We start from the raw sequence: 18108 nt of genomic DNA, 5'->3' as shown, positions 1-18108 counted from the left end.
CCCGAATTTTTTTTAATTGTTAATAATAATAATAATAATAAATTATGAAACAGTATGTTTCAATTTTTTTTTTAATTTTAAAAATCTAATATAGTAAATTTAATTTTTATTAATTTATAATTAAAAAACATGTAATCTTTAATTTAAAGAACTATATGTAATAATAATACTAATTTTCTATATAAAATTTCTAATTCAATATAAATTTTAAATTTAGTTAATTTTAAACAATAAAAATACTAAAATAAAAAGTAGAGATTTTTTCCTGCAGGACCCAAATCCTCGAACGGGGATTCCCGACCCCGACTTTCCAAAATGGGGAATGGGGCAGGGACAGGGATTAAAAATCCTCATAGGGATAGGGACGGGGAGTTCATCCCCACCCTGTCCCAACCCCGTTGCCATACCTATTCCACTCTAAATATTTGTAGACCACTATTTGATCTTCCCTACTATTTTTTAAGATCTTAGATTGGACAGTGGAATCCAAAATAAACTTAAATTGGGGGAAAGGTTGGAGAGAATATCTGGTTTTGTAATTTTAGGCTTGAAGAACTCTTCAGTTTTTTCTTTCAAAAATAGCCATGAAACTCAATTGCATGTCAGGTCTCTTTCAGCAAAAACTAATTCATGTATTCAGCTGATCATGGAATCAAAATAAACCTGGAATTGCCACCAAGTAGGTGAAAATTTAAGGAGAATTTAGTGCTAAAAGTAGGATAATCTCACTTAATTTGAATTTTCAATTTTTAATTGAAAATTCAATTTTCTTTTAATTAAATTTTCAGAAAATTAAATTAAAACTAAAATTGAATTTAATATTTGAAATTTCAAAAAATTTAAATTTATAAAATTATTTCAAAATTTTAATTTTAAATCAAATCTGTCACCTGAGAGACCTTTAGGGTGCCGAGGTGTTGTCCCATGGCGCCATAGTGCTACACAATTTCTGTAATAATTAGCAGAGGGGAAAGATTTGGCCAATACACAATTAGGCTCGATTTTGGCTACTCTTGGACAAAACCTATGAGATTTCTTGATATTTTGCTTTGTATTTCATATCTTGGCATTAGGATTCATATATTGATGTATGGTTACGTTTCAAAGTTTGTTGGGAAATTTTCAATAATTTAATGCAAATTTCTTGTATGTTCTTGAGATCTTGAATCGTTAATACTTATATGAGTATCCGTAATTGTAATCACTACATGTTTAATTTGAGTAGCAATAGGTTTTAGTTATATTTATGGTTTTGCTTGCTAGCTTTTCTAGGATCACTCAGTAATGGAAGATAACGAATCCTAGATAATAGAAATATGGTGGGTTAGATTAGATTTGACCAATTTAACTCGATGTTCTAATCAATCCAAGGGGTGAATAGGCTTGCGTGACAACACTTTGTTAATTTAGGAATCGACATCCGCGTTGATTTTTTCTGTGGAGTTTGTCCGGCTTCTTCAGACATTCGATTAGGCTTGAAAATTAGACAACCCATAAACCTTGCATGATAAATAAATGAATTAATCCATGGATAGCTCAATTAACCTCTTAATCGGTGAAGATAATATTATGTATCTTTCTCTCAATCTATTTCACTTTTCTACTCTTTAAATTCATGCAGTAGTTTTCCTATCAATTGAAATCTCAAAACCTTCCATTTTTACTTAAAAGACCAATTTAGCTTAAAAAGATTTTATCATAGGTTTCCTATAGATCGACCCGATCTTGCTACTAAGACTATTTGTTAGTTGAAATTCTAGATCGTGAATATAAATATTATTTGATTGATAGAAAGCCTCGACAATTTTTATGTTTATCATATTGTTTGCATTGTCTCCCAAGACGAGATAGAACTTTCGACCTCAGTATCACCTTTCTTAAACTGTCCTCTATAAACTTTTATGCTTTTTGTAATGCAGATTGGGGGGATGCCTAGATACATGAAGAAGTGCAACATGATACTATGTGTTTCTTACCTGAAACTGTTAGACATATTTAAATAATAATATGTTATGGGCTATGTATGTGGATTAATAATTTATCACATTGGGTTATTTTATTAGATTGGGCCCTATTATGTGATCCAATTAATTAAGGCTCTAGATTCCAAATTGAGTATAGACTTAATGGGTAGGAGCCTATTCCTAATTAATTAGGGTTTAATGGGAACTCTAATTGAACTAGTATATAAAGGGACCTTAGGGTTATGGTCCCCAACATGCACTCAGTCTTTCTATCCCACTAAGAGTATTTAGAGTTTTGGTTGAGGAAGACCATAGTTATCTATCATCATCTTGAAGCTAACATTAGTTTATCAATGGAATTCGGTATGTTATTATTCTTGACAATTTGGCATGAATAATCATAGGGTTTATCTATTCAATATAGATTTAAATGCTAACAAATGGTATAAGAGCATGTTTTTCATGTTAGATTGTTGGTTTATATTTGTTTTCCATTGGGATTGTGATTCAATTTTGATTTTGGTTAAAGAATTAAAGAATAAGGCTCGAAAAAAAAAATTGAATCCCTCATTATGTCGAAACAAATGACACGAACCTCACACCACGAAAACCCATGATCAATCGACATTGTAGGTGATTCAATTGCCGACTATGGTTTCATGAGTTTTCAATTATAGAAACTGCCGAGAACCATTTTCTTTTTCTTTTTCCCTTTAATTCTTAATTGGATAAATTCGGTGAATTTCATTTGGTTTTAATTGCATGAATTATGTGATATTGTGGATTTAAGTTTGAATTTGATTAATCATATTGTGATTTTAGGCTTAAATTTGATCAATCATATTGTGATTTTAAATCTAAATTTGATTGATTTTGTAGTAAATTTAAATTTAAATTTGATTGATAATATTTGACGATATTTACATGTTTATGTTGCTTTAGTTGTATTATGTGTATGCAATTATTAAGTGAATATTGGTAAAGACTATTTGGTGTTCTTCCTCTTTTATTTTTGTACAATAATATTATTATATTATTGTGTCCTATATTTTAGATTGAGTTGGTCAAAATAATATGTTACCAAAGTAGCCTATGTTAACTAGATTAATTTAATTCTAAAATCTAATATGTGCATATTCATGAATTTATGTGGATAATTATCGACCCAAAGGAAGATAATTATTTGTCCAAATTGTGAGTATGCATGTGGTAATGAGTATGTGACAATTATAAGGATTGCTCATGTGAAAAATAGTCGGTCCAAAGAAAGACTATTTTTTGATAGAGTTAATTGTTAGTACTTTGATTACTACGTTGAGAGTACCATTTACATTTGGTGTTTTTTGCCGAAAGACTGGACATCAATGTTGTGTTAGGTATCTTATTAAAGGGGCCCACCACATATGTGAAATTATTTTATTATATTTTAATTGTGAAACATATGTTTTTTTGTTTATTGTTTCAGTTGGTCTTACTCAAATATCTGGAAATATGAGTTCAATCCCTAAGCCGAATGGATTGAACTTCAAGATTTGGAAGGAAAGCATGAGATACTTTTCGGGTGTATGGATTTGGACCTTGCATTAAGGACCTATAAACTACTTCTATTAAGAAAAAGCCAAATACGACTAATATAGAAAAGTGGGAACGATCAAATTGCATGGTCTAATGATCATTAGACACTCCATTCCGGAGTCTTTTCGGGGCTTTATCCGAAAAGTAAAAATGTTAATAAGTTCCTTGCTCAAATTGAGAAATATTTTGCTAAAAGTGAGAAAGGGAAAGCAAGTAGTCTTTTGACTTCTTTAACTTCTATGAGGTATAAGAGCAATGAAAACATAAGAAAGTACATTATAGAAATGTCCAATCTCGCAAGTAAATTAAAGGCACTTGATATTGAGATAAATGAAAATTTACTCGTGCATCTGGTACTTATCTCTCTTCCTTCACAATTCACTCAGTTTAAGATAAACCATAATACTCAGAAGGATAAATGGAGTATTAATGGGCTTATCTCACAATGTGTGCAAGAAGAAGATAGGATTAAGAGAGAAATGACAGAAAGTGCTCATTTGGCAATAGGCTCTCGTGATAAGAAGAAAATGAAATTTGTGGATGCTGCAGAAGGGACATCTCAGCAGAATAAAATCGAGAAACAAGCTATTGAAAATCCTTGTTTTTTCTACAAAATGAAAGATCACTTTAAGAAAGATTGTCCCAAATATGCCAAGTGGTGTGTAAAGGAGTATAAACTTCTTACTTTGGTTTGTTTTGAAGTTAATTTAGCTTTTGTACCTACATATACTTAGACTGAGGCACTAAAGACTGCACCATATATTCTTAATAGGGTACCTAGTAAAGCAGTAGCCAAAACCCCTTACGAGCTGTAGACAGAAAAGAAGCCTAGTATTAGGCATCATCTCATTTGGGGTTGTCTAGCTGAGCCTAGGCCTTATAGGCCTAATTAAAGAAAATTGGACTTAAGAACTATTAGCTGCTATTTTGTTGGGTATTCTGAATGCTCTCGGGGTTTCAAGTTTTATGATCCCACTTCTAGATCATTATTTGAGACAGAAAATGCTAGATTCCTTGAGGAAATTGAGTTTTTTTTTTTTTTTTTTTGGAAGGGGGAGGGATAACATAAGGAAAGTTGTCTTTGAAGAGGAATTGGTTTCTTTTCCTGGTTATAAATGATGTTGAGGCTCCAACTTTTTACTCCATTATTGAACCAATTATAGAACAAGACAACATTGAAATCCCTCTTGTTGAACCTGAAGTTCAAACTCAACAACCTCAAGAAATGCCATTAAGAGGATTTATTAGAGAGAGAAAAAGTGCAATTTCAGATTATTATATTATGTTTCTTCAAGAACATCACGATGATGTGGGCATAATGGAAGATGATCCAATCAACTTCCAATAAGCTTTACAAAGTCCTAACTCTTAAAAGTGAATAAATGTTGTGGAAGAGGAAATAAAATCCATGAAAGATAATGACGTTTGGGAACTTATCGAATTGCCATCAGGAGTGAAACCCATAGGTTGTAAATGCATATTTAAAACTAAAAGGAATTCATATGCCAACATCAAAATATATAAGGCTCGTCTTGTTGCAAAAGGTTTTACTCAAAAGTAAGGCATTGATTACAAATAAACTTTCTCTCCGGTTTCATCGAAAGACTCTTTTAGGGTAATCATGGCACTAGTAGCTCACTTTGATTTAGAGCTACACCAGATGGATGTAAAAACTGTGTTTCTTAATGGGAACATTGATGAGACGATTTCTATGGTGCAACCAGAAAACTTTTTGTATAGTAATTCAAAATCTATGGTGTGCAAATTGAAGAAATCCATCTACGGTCTCAACCAAGCCTCTCGTCAATGGTATCAAAAATTCCATGAAGTGATAACCTCCCTTGGTTTTGAGGTGAATATAGTGGAAGATTATGTATATCACAAGTTCAGTGTGAGTAAATCAATCTTTCTGGTGTTATATGTCGATGACATACTCATAGCTAGTAATGATGTAGGTTTATTGCATGACACTAAGAGATTTCTCAAAAAGAATTTTGAGATGAAGGATTTTGGTGATGCTTCTTTTGTATTAGGAAATGAAATACTGCGAGATCATTCTCAAAGTATTTTGAGATTGTCACAAAAGAACTACATTGAAAAGTTTTTTTAGTAGATTTAGCATGAAAGATTGTGCACCAGAAGATATCCCGATCGCTAAAGATGATAAATTTCATTTAGGTCAATGCCCCAAGACCATACTCGAAACCAAGGAGATGTAGAAGGTTCCCTATGCATCGGCTGTTGGAAGTCTAATATATGCTCAAGTATGCACGCGTCCAGATATTGTGTTCGTAGTTGGAGTGTTAGGCAGATATTTGAGTAACTCGGGGATGGATCATTGGAAAGCAGCCAAAGAAGTTATGAGGTATTTACAGAGAAAAAAAGATTATATGCTCACTTATCAGAGATTAGAAGTTTTGGAGATTAATGGGTATTCTGATTCTGATTATGCTAGATGTCAAGACACTTTGCGATCCACTTCAGGCTATATTTTTATATTAGCTGGAGGAGCTGTATCTTGGAAAAGTGTTAAACAAACACTTGTGGCTTCTTCTTGTTGGGGTTGATGCCCTAACGCCTCGTGTTATGTAGTTTGTAAACAGTTTGTACGAACGCTTGTGATGTATAATACATGATATTTTACTTCACTTCTTGTTTTTGCCCAGTTGTTTGTTTTATTTGCTTTACCACAAACCAATAAACCTAAAATCCTTGGTTATTTGTATGCAACTTAAGCATGTATGTGGTGACATACAAGTGGATCATGTCTTAAGTGATAACCAAAATGGTATGTAGCATATGGATATAGGAGGGAAAGCTTATCTTGGTAACTCTACGGATGCGACTCACTTTGTGGAATGGTCACAAGTGTTGTGACTTGTCACAGATGGTGTTATCCTGATCATTGGTGTAGGGGACATGCGAGTGAGGGCGTCCTATACAAAGAGATTATATAAGATCTGACTACGAAGTGTTAACGTCTTGTTATATAACACCATTCATGATAGTGACTTCACTTCACTAGGATGACCATAGGTAACATGACCTCAATCCTGTGTGAATTAGGAACTCCTGCCATTGAAGGTAGTTCTTCGATTTGTATGGGTACGAGTGGCCAGGTCGCCGACTCAAACCTACCATTTTGGGAATTCGTCTGATTTGGGAGCTGGGAACTCAGCTACACAAGATGAAATTCATAATCCCCGAAGCAAGGGCAAGTAGATAGATAGCTCCCTTAAAGGCTGATTTTAGAGCTTGAACAATGTGGCGCCATACACCTTCTCTTGGCCCGATAGGTGTTCACATATAGTTGGACTATGTTGTATTGTTCATTAGAGGAATCAGTGGTACTTAAGGAGTAAGATGTAACTATAGGGCCAAAATGGTAAATTGGCCCAGCTGTACTTACGAGCATCTGTGAAGGGTCATCATACTCATGATTGGTTATATCCGATGGACACAGAAATATATCTGTGTAAAGAAGAGTCCAGTTATTGGTCTTTAGTGGAATGTCTGATAATTAACGGATAGTGGATCTCGTGGCTAAAGAGTTTAGTCAGCTATTCACGTACTGTTGAAGCTTCGAGCCACAAGTCCATAAGGTCCTCTAGGTAGCTTGGATAAAGTCGAGAATCAATTTTTGGGTCAATTTGAAATGTTCAAATTTACAAGAGGGAATTTGATTATATATGATATAATTGACTAAATGTATGAGATACATTATTTTTAGGAAATTAGATATAAATATGATTTATATCAAGTAGAGGAGAAATTACTATAGTAGATATATGATATCAAACTATAGATTAAGAATATAATATGATTATATTCATTTATTAATTAATTAGTCAGTTATGTGATAATTGATCGCAAATTTCTCTTGAATCGTGCGATAGTGGGAAGATCAATTTTAGTTATTGTAACTGAAGAATAAAATGAAAATTGTTCTCATTTTGCAAAGAGTTCGGAAAAATCGCTCACGGTGTGGAAACTTCACAATCGCTTAGTTGAGAGGCTATACGATAGCGCTCATCGCCTAAAGGATCGAACATCTGCGCACTGAACGACCCGTACACATTCTCTAAACGACCATTCACCTTCTCTAAACGATCGCTTAGCGTGCTGAGTTTTTCTAAACGATCGCTTACTAATTGCTAGACTATCGCTTAATAAAACCTATGATCGTGTACCTTTCTCTAAGCGACAAGCACCCGACTATATGATAGTTACCTACATTAGCCACTTTCTTGTCGTTCTAGACGATCGTCCTCTCCTCCTTCCTCTAACAATTCCATCAAAGTCCACTCTTTGGATTCTCACTCCGAGAATACCAGGGGCTTCAAGTGGTGGTGTCGTTCCCGGTTGCTTCTTGTTCGTGTGCTACCGTTCGTGTAGATGATTGTGCTGTTAGGCGATTGATTGCTGGGCGATTTGGACCATAGAGGAGTCGCTTCCACTGGACTGAATTCGAGTGAAGAAAGTCTTCAATTGGTACGCTTACTCAATCTGTTGTATTTCATTTATTAAAGCATGCTTATAATTAGTGTTAAAATGCATACCTATTTGTTAGAATGTATGTGTGGTAATTCGGTCACAATGAAATAGGAAAGATTCGAACGCGCTCATGGATACTCTTGTTTAAGAGTTCCTTCACTTCTACCATGGTGCGGAGTTTATAACATGTTATGAAGCATCCGATCATAGAATATGGTTGCGAAATTTTATCACTGGGCTGCAGATAGTGGTTAGCATAGAAAGACCACTAAAATTATTTTGTGACAATAAGTCGGCAATGATGTATTTCAACAATAACAGAAGCAATACAAAGTCAACGCATGTAGACGTGAAGTTTCTGGTTATTAAAGAAAGAGTTCGGAATGGTCAGATTTATAAGAACAAACTCTATGGTGGCAGATCCATTACATAAAAGTTTACCACCTAAAGTTTTCATGAGCATGTTGCTCACATGGGTGTTAGTCACTCTTCTGATTCCATGATTTAGTGGGAGTTTGTTATTGACGATGTTCTTTGACCTTATTTTGTTTATTTTCTATATAGAATAAAGTTGATGGTTTATGTTTTATTATCTGAACTCAATTATCATGCATGCAGTTTAGCATAAAGTTTTTGAAAATGATCTCATTAAGAAATTTGGACCAGTTAGAAACAGGCATGATCTAGATCACTTTGCATGTAGTTTCCATGCTATCCATCCATACTTGATCAATGTCATTGAATGTATTGGAATTGGTGATCAAGGAAGGTTTAGTTACAAGGGTAGTGATGAAAGCCACCTTGATTCCGTGCTAATACAGGAGATGGACTAGATTGAACTAAAGGGGAATTCTATTATTGAAATAACCTGTTTATGCGCGCTTAAGGTTTATATGATTTAATTATATCAGGTATACAGACATAGCCCAAGTGGGGGATTGTTAGACATATTTAAATAATAATATGTTTAATTAAAGTGTGGGCTATGTATGTGGATTAATAATTTATCACATTGGGTTATTTTATTAGATTGGGCCCTATTATGTGATCTAATTAATTAAGGCCCTAGATTCCTAATTGAGTATGGACTTAATAGGTAGAAGCGTATTCCTAGTTAATTAGGATTTAATGGGAATCCTAATTGAACTAGTATATAGAGAGACCTTAGGGCTATGGTCCCCAACATACCAAAACAATAAGCACCCAGTCTTTCTTGAATCCCATCTAGAGAGATATCCCATTAAGGGCATTCGGAGTGTTGGTTGAGGAAGATCATAGTTATCTATTATCATCTTGAAGCTATCATTAGTTTCTAAATGGAATCCGATATGTTATTATTCTTGACAATTTGGCATGAATGATCCTAGGTTTATCTATTCAATATAGATTTAGAGTATTTATACTAACAGAAACTACATATCATGGACATACATGAAACAACCAACTGTCTCATGTTGTAGTTCTGAAGCAGAATATTGAGCTGTGGCAACTGCCACCGCAAAACTCACTTGGATTACCTACATTCTTAATGACATTGACATCAAACATCCCCAAGCTGCCCAATTATTTTGTGACAACATGAATATCCTTTATATGCCTATTCTATGCATGAACGAAGCATATTGAACTCGATTATCATTTTGACTTTGAAAAAATTGCCTTGGGAACCTTAGTCACAAGTTGCAGATATATTCACCAAAACTTTGGCAAAGATGAACTCCTTTCGAAGCCTTTAGAAAAAACTTGGAGTTTAACTTCCATCCTACTCCAGTTTGAGGGAAGATTAAAAAAATGTAAGATCAATAAAAAATCAATGAAGTAAATAGCTCTTCCCCTGAATCTCTCAACAAATAACAAGTATCAACATATGAAAATGCAAAATTGCCAACAATGTACATCAAAAATGAAATCCATAGGGATTAATTTTCCTGCTGTCATGCCTATTAATTCCACCATTTTCTCGAGGTTGCAACACATATATACCAATATATCTCAGATAAAAAAAAATGTCAAATTATTTACAGAAATAGTAAAAAAAAAAAAAAAACATTGATAGACATTGATAGACATCCGTGATAGATTTCTATCAGTTTCTATCACTGATTACACTGATAGGCTTTTATCCGTCTCTATCAAAGAAGATTAAAATTTTGATATTTGATGTAATTAGTTTCTCTTATTTTTCTATTTTTGAAAATTCTCTTTTTTGTATATGGGAAGGCATTCAATGTTGATGGTTGTTGATAGACATTCTATATTTTGCCTAGGAATTTAATCTTTGTGCAAAAAATTTCCATAGCTAAAAGTGATATATATATATATATAGCTATTGTAGCAGTGAAATTCATTCATTTAATAATATTTTCTTTTACACAAAAATTCTCCATTTTATACATACATCTGTAAAAAAAAAAGGAAGCAGTCAAGTTGTGGGATAAGCACCGATTAGGACATACAGGATGAACTGCATGACCAACCAAGCAAAAAATCTTGTATAGTTGGTAATCCTTTGTTCAGCAGAGTTTTTTGTGGACTTAGTTTTTGTATGTCTTTGTATTCTTTTCATTTTTTCTCAATGAAAATGATTGTTTCTATATAAAAAAATGCCCGTGTATTTTTCCTTTGATTTACTTATGTTGTCATAGTATTTCTGAGGGCAAAGTGGAGATTAAGAACAAGAATGGAAGTTGTCTAAGCTTTTGCGAGATCCTTTTAGTTCGTGCTCACATGAAGATAGAGAGGGAGATTAGATGTTGTTTGGAGATGTCCCTTGGGGGTATATGTTGCTTACTAGTCTCGATCTAATTTTTATGTTTTAGAATTACAGAAAACCAAATATAGATGATTGAATATTGTGCATAAGAAAACTTGATTATGTTTGATCATGATCCAACTATATCGGTGCCCAAGTTTCACTCTTCGTTCTACACTCTTGCATATATTCTTTAAGAAAGGAGAAAAATTTGAACTAGTTTGATGAAAAAATAACTTGGGTCACTTGACATATTTGATTTTCTTTTGATTCATGAGATGCAATTTAGTCTATTGTTATCTTATGATAAATAAGGAAGAAGAGAGACACAGAGACGTAAAAAAAGGGATCCTATGAACTTGTTCTGACCTAAGATAATAAGCTCATAAACTTAGTTTGAATTCACCGTCAAGAAACAAAAGAAGACTTCCATCTTCAAGTTTAACTCAGACGTAGCTTGATTCTTTTTTGTTGTGTGAAGCAGTTGTCAAACCAAAATGTCCAAAAACATTAACTCTCCTTGAAAAGGAGGTGATCCAGTCGCACCTTCTAAGTTCGGCTACCTTGTTACGAATTCACTCCACTCACTAGCTCAAAACGACTCCATTCCACTCACTAGCTCAAAACAATTTGAGATTTATAGGAAATTTTGTGATTATTATTGTTTATTCATTTGGCTTACGGTAAGTTTTGATTCTGACTTAATTTTAATTTCGTAATCTTTTTTCGAAGAATTTATAATTGTTGATAAAGAAGTATTTTTTAAGGCTTTAAAATCTTTGAAAATAGCATTATAAGCCTTTAAAAATAATGAAAATCTTCAAAAAAGACTATAAATAATTATCGATAAATAGTTTGATAATTATAAATAATACTTGATTTTTGAAAAATAATAATTTTAGAAGGTTAACAAATCTTTGATAAATAAAAATTTTCGAAAGTTAGTAAATCTTTGAAAATATTTTTTCGACGGGATCTTTTTCAATGCTTTTCAAATGTTGAAATAACCTTTGAAAAAAGGTGTATCGAAGGACTATTAAAAGTTTTTTTTTTTTCAAGGGTTTTGACCTTCAAAAATAGTCTAACTTTTTTGTAATGGTGTATTCTACTTCACACACTTTGTTTTTATAAACAATTCAAATACCAATCTTATTTATAGAGTTATCATAGACAAATGTAGATCCATAACTCTCGCCGCAATTAAACACATAAAACATTTAAAGTCCTATACTTAAATTCGTTAATGTATCTAACTCTCTCCAATATATGACTTAACAAACTCTCATCCATTGATATACTTAAGTCTCAAATGTCTTAATTCATGTATAACTTATCCTTGAAATAAAACATGCTTTTAACTTCAACAAAGGAATTTCCATTGCCATACTTACAAACATTACTGTACTCTTAATAACAATATTTAAATCAAAGGTATTTCTTGAAGTGCTTTCTCACAAAATACTCTTTATATAATTTATACTTTTTCTAGAATCACTTATAAGTTATAAATCACTTTCAAATATGATATTTTATCTTACAAACGCTTTTTAAAAAGACGATGTTCCATTATCAATAGATTTGAGCTGTCTCTTCTCGTTTCACCGTCCTTTCACATTGTTGATTAGCTAAACAAGAAGTTAAACATACATAAAATCATAGGATATAGTAAATCCTTTGCCAAAACCATACACTCTACACATTAATTCCAAGTCTCTAACTAAACCACAACATTACAAACAATCTAGTTTAATTTTCATCTTTCTTGAACAATTTCAAAGTCCAAGCCTGAGTGAACCTTTGAAATTCTTGTGTCATCTTCATAATGATAGAGAAGGGGAATGCTCTGTTCATTCCAAAAGAAGTTTAAAGGATCAACTTTGGTCTTCACCCTCACTAATCTCTCAAAATTATCACTAAAATACTTCAAACCCCACACTTTTGCCTCCTCATAGCTTGTATTTTTCCTATAGTTTCTTCCCAAATCAAGATCCCTATAATTCAAATAAGCAGCTCTTGGAGACTTGGAAACATAGGGTTCCATATAAGTGTAAACCTCCCTTATCCAACTCAAATGCTTCTCAGTTTCATTAGCATTATCCCAAGTTGCCAAATATTGAATTCCAAAAATGCTCCCTCTTCTATGTGGAAAAGGGGTTTGTGATTCAGAAATTTGGCTCATTTTTCCTCCATATGGTGTCAAAATCAATTCAGATTTTTCTTCCTCTAGAAGCTTAGTCCAAAGCCCTTCCAACCCATTTTGTGAAATTGGTGATGTAACATAATCAGACTTTGCTGTGAAAAATGCATCAGAAATTGGAGGTGATGATCTTTCCATCAAAACTTCAAGTGGGGTTTCTATTGAGAAGTCAGCAAAGAACAGAACTGATTGAATCCAACTCATTTCAGTGCAATCATTTCTCTTCAATCCCAATTCTGAAAAATGAGTCTTCATTATTGGGATAAGCCTTTCAATTGGTCCAAGAAACAATGATGTAAATGAAAGTCTAATTGTTTTTTTGGAACTAAAATTGGTAATTACTTTTGTAGTGACATGAAGGAAAATATCTTGATCAAGTTTGTGAGCAATTGTTTGCCATTTTTGGAAAAGGTGAGTTGCTCCTTGTTCTAGAGTTCTTTGCACATTGAAGACAGTGACAATTGAAGGAACAGAAACTAGTTTGAGTTTCCATGATAAAATAACTCCAAAGCTTGCTCCTCCACCTCCTCTAATGGCCCAAAAAAGGTCTTCTCCCATGGAGTTTCTATCCATAATTCTTCCATTAAAGTCAACAATTTTAGCATCAATTACATTATCAGCTGCAAGACCATATTTTCTGAAAAGGGTTCCAAAGCCTCCTCCACTTACATGCCCTCCCACTCCCACTGTGGGGCAGCTTCCTGCTGGAAAGCCATGGATGGGGCTTTTCTCTGCAATTTTGTAGTATAACTCACCGAGTGTGGCACCGGTTTCGACTGAGGTTGTTTCGGTTTCGATGTCAATAGTTATGGAGTGAAGGTTGATGAGATCAATTACGATGAATGGAGCTTGTGATGATACATAAGAGAGACCTGGTTAAAATACGTAGTAAGTAATCAAATAAAGTTTTCAAGTCTAGTGATAATTTCATAGAGTACTAGGAGTAGAGGTTTTCCATATTATGTTGGGTTTGATTTAACATTTCAAGCGTTCAATTTTGAAAATAGGTCATTTTGTGAAAAAAATTGAAGTGTTTCACAACCTCTCAAAATAGGTTTTGAAATATTTTCTATGTGTATTTAAAACCATTTTTATCAAAAGGATTTAAATAAAAATGATTATTTTAAGAAATATTTTTTTCTTTAATCCATCCAAACATGTTCTTAATTAATTTTGGTTGTTACTTGTTAAACTTTGTGCTAATTTTCAAGTACATGAACTAGGAAGTGTTAAGAATTTAAATAAATAGATGTTTATAAAGTACGCCTTTGGAGAAATGTGCTATTAAATGAAGCACCAAAATCTATAAGCACTTTTGGGGGAAAATGGTTAAAACTTCTAAAAACATTTTAGGTGCCTTTTAATTTATTTTTTCATTTTCTCAAGCCAATTTTGGCCATAAAATTTCTCTGACTTTAATTGTTCAAGAATCAGTTTTTACAACTCTAATCGTACATTCTTAGAAGTGATTTTAAAATAGTTAAAATCTCTTTTATCATGTTAAAAAAAATTACTTTGAAACACACTTTTATGCCCTCAAAATTAATTTATTGCTTAATCTTACACTTTTAAAACACGCGTTTCATTCTATTAAATTGAATTTGAATGATTAATAACATTTTCGAAGTGATTTTAAAAATGTCAATTTAAAATTCCCCCAAACATGCCAAAAATTTAGTCAACTACTATAGATTTTTCAATAAGTACTTATTCCTAAGCATATAAAACAACTAATGTACTAATTAAAGATGTATGGTAATATATCAACTTAAGCTTTTAGGTTCAAACCTTCGTAGTCATGTCCTCCACTTCGTACTCGAACTTGCAAACCCTTCTTCCTAGCACAAACAATGGCTGCTTGGACATGGGATTCATGAAATGGGGTCACCAAAAACAGTGGTTTAGGCATGGTAGTGGTGAGAAATCTAAGATTTCTAATGGAAAGCTGCAGGAGAGAGGAGAAAGAAGCACTTTCGTTTGTGAAAACCACTTCAGAAATTGGAATTGAATGCTTTGAATAAGATGTAGAATTGAAGCACTCCAAAAACCTTTCTTGAAGAGAATCAGAAGAAGAACATAACCAAATCAAAGAAACAAAAAAGAGAAGAAAGAGATGAACTCTCCTCAAGCAAAGCATTTTCTTGCCTTTTTTTCAACTAATTAATTTGATACTATTCACAAGATCGTTTGAATCTATGAATGGAGAAAAGGTAATTAATTTATATATTAATCTTGCTAAAAAGAAGTATCCATTTTGCAATAGTGGTTATTTATAAATATGAAAAAGACGCCATGATTATTGTTTTTGTCGAAAATAATATGGATAAAAGGACCAAAACTTCAGACATTACTAGCTTGTTGTTTGGCCTGCATTATATATATATATATATATATATATATATAGATTCACACACATATGCTGTTGATTGGCCAGCAAAATATTCATATTGACAAACACAAGCTTGTTGTTTGGCCTGCAATAAAATATATACATATAATAGGGTTTTTGAGGCTTATATTGCATCATTCTACATTTGCAATGGGATCTTTAAAATACTGAAAAAGATGTTACGGATATTATAATATAACATGATTTGAGAGGGGGAGAGTGACAATGGAGATAGCTTCTAAGCTTTTATTCCTTTATTTCTTTATTAGAATATATTGCAATAATGTGCTTTTATTCGATTTCTTTTTTGTTTGTAGAAAATTATGTTTTCCGTCTCGAGTTTTAAGGAATTTGTGTGTTTAATTCTTGAATTTTCAAAATGTAACTTTTTAGTCCTCAAGCTTTGTTAAGCATGAGTGCATGTGATATCTAATTTTGAAGAATTATCTTTTTTATCCCTAGTTTTTTAAAGGGTTGTTTTTAAATATAGAAAAATGAACCAAAATATTTACAAAATATAGCAAAATTTTAGAACTATCAATGATAGATGCTGATAAACACTAATAGACTTCTATCAGTATCTATCAGTGTCATTGATAGACACTGATAGAAGTCTATCAGTGTCTATCAACGTCTATCATTGATAGATATAAAATTTTGTTACATCTTATAAATATTTTCAACAGTTTTATCATCTAAAATAATTTTCCTTTTTAAAATTAGTTTTAAAAGGTCATCATTATGTTTATTTATTTTTTTTTTAAAATTAGAAGAATGATTTAAAAAATGAATTTTTATGTATAAAATTCATTTTTTAACTTACTTTTCTAATTTATAATATCGTATAATTATTTAGAATAATAATAAAAATACTTCCATGACATGTTGAACTTCGAAGCACTATGTTGAAATTCGAAGCACTCATTCTGACAAATCTCATGGACTAAAAACTTACATATTCTTCAAAACTCGAGGAGTAAAAAGAGTTTTTTTTTTTTTTTTTTTCTTTTTTAGTGCAACGATTGTGAAGCTGGAAGATCGAATTATCAAAATTGAGGACCGTAATTGAAACCTGATCAGCTGAGTTATGCTCTAATTAGTTGCAATTTAGTATGCTAATTAGAGGGTTGGGCTATACATACTTATTGCTAAGACTGTTTTTAATATATGAGAGTTTGTTTGTGTTTAGATTAGTAGCAATGGTTTCAAATGGGTTTGTCTTTTACTGTTTAATCCTATTTTCAACACATGAGTTTGTTCGTTTCTATATAGATTTATCTTGATTTCTAAAACTATTTATTTTTAAGGTATTATTATAAGTTAAAATTTACACATTTCGTCAAATAATATATAAATCAACCATGAGTTAGACAAACGTACTCCAACTTCTAAATTCATAAACGTGAACGTTTAAATTTTTGGAAAATTGTTGAAAATATCCAAAAAGCCGAAACATCTATATAATCGACATTTTTTTAAAACAAGTTGTATTTTTTAAACTTTTTTGAGATGGGAAATACCACTTTTATCTTCAATTCTAAATGAATCCTTGGAGAAGCACGAGGTCATTCACCTTTTCCCTAGTTTGCACGATTCAATCGTTCCCTCTATTATTGTCGAAAATTCGAAAGTAGCTAAACTCATCTGCAAGTTCTCCAAGAAATCTCCAAGACTTGAATCCAGCTCCTCCGTGGATGTAGGCATTTTGAGGCCGAACCACGTTAAAAATTTGTCTTCCTTATTCTCTTCCTCGTTTATTCTTCATGTATTGTCTTTAATCTTCAACTTGATCAACTCTTCCAAGCAAATCCAGCAGCATTTCCCCATCGTTTCTCTCTTCCTCTCTCAAGTACTCTGAAACAGAAAGTAAGGAAATTCGTGTAGTCATTCAAGACTTCAGATTAGTGAGGTGCAAGACTCTAATCATGGCCATCAATGTGTAGGGCAGGAGATTGTTTTCACACGGATTGTACTTTTAGCACATTGTTTTTTAATCAGCTAGTAATTCAATAAAAGATAGATTGGTTTTCTTTTCAATTGGGCCTTGGGTATCTTCTAAAGTCCACATTGATTCAAGATCAGCCCAACAAAATGGTATTAGAGCCTGTAAAAAATCTTCAAGATCAGTCAAGAACCAAAGAAAATAGATCTTGGAGCATTCAGAATCTTAAAGAAAACTAAAGAATGGTAGTAGCAAGATATGACATTGAGAAATTTGATGAGAAAGGAGATTTTAGCTTGTGGAAAGCCAAGATTAAGGCGATTTTGAGGCAACAAAGGGCACACAAAGCCCTTGAAGACCCAACCAAACTGCCTACCACTACAACAGAAGAAGAAAGGGAGAATATAGAGCTAATTGCTCAAGGTACTCTTGTCCTAAACCTATTAGACAGTGTACTAAGACAGGTTATTGATCAAGAAACAACCTTTAACTTGTGGACTAAGTTGAATGAATTGTATGAAACAAAGAACTTGCCGAACAAACTCTTCTTGAGAGATATTTTTTTTACCTTCAAGATGAGCTCCTCAAAGACTCCAACAGAAAACCTTGATGACTTTAAAAGAATCACAACAGAGTTTAAGACTATAGGTGAAGAAATTAGGGCTGATAATGATGCTTTTGTGCTTTTTAATTCACTTCCAGACTCTTACAAGGATGTTAAGAATATAATCATTTTAGCTCTAAAGATCAAAGAAATGGAGTTATTAACAAACAAAGAAGACAAACCTAGTGCTA

General features: G+C 32.5%; 1 protein-coding gene across 1 annotated transcript; it reads right to left on the bottom strand.

Annotated features, from left to right (window-relative positions):
• Positions 1–12538: 12538 nt before the first annotated feature.
• Positions 12539–15119, bottom strand: LOC120084018 (berberine bridge enzyme-like 8). Its single transcript, XM_039039921.1, has 2 exons — positions 14771–15119; positions 12539–13854 (listed from the first exon to the last, which is right to left on the bottom strand). Exons 1-2 carry the CDS (start codon positions 15117–15119, stop codon positions 12539–12541), a joined length of 1665 nt encoding a protein of 554 aa, XP_038895849.1.
• Positions 15120–18108: the final 2989 nt, after the last annotated feature.

This window comes from Benincasa hispida, chromosome 8, assembly GCF_009727055.1.
Source record: "Benincasa hispida cultivar B227 chromosome 8, ASM972705v1, whole genome shotgun sequence".
Lineage (NCBI taxonomy): Eukaryota > Viridiplantae > Streptophyta > Magnoliopsida > Cucurbitales > Cucurbitaceae > Benincasa > Benincasa hispida.
This window is presented reverse-complemented; position numbering and strand designations above follow the sequence as displayed.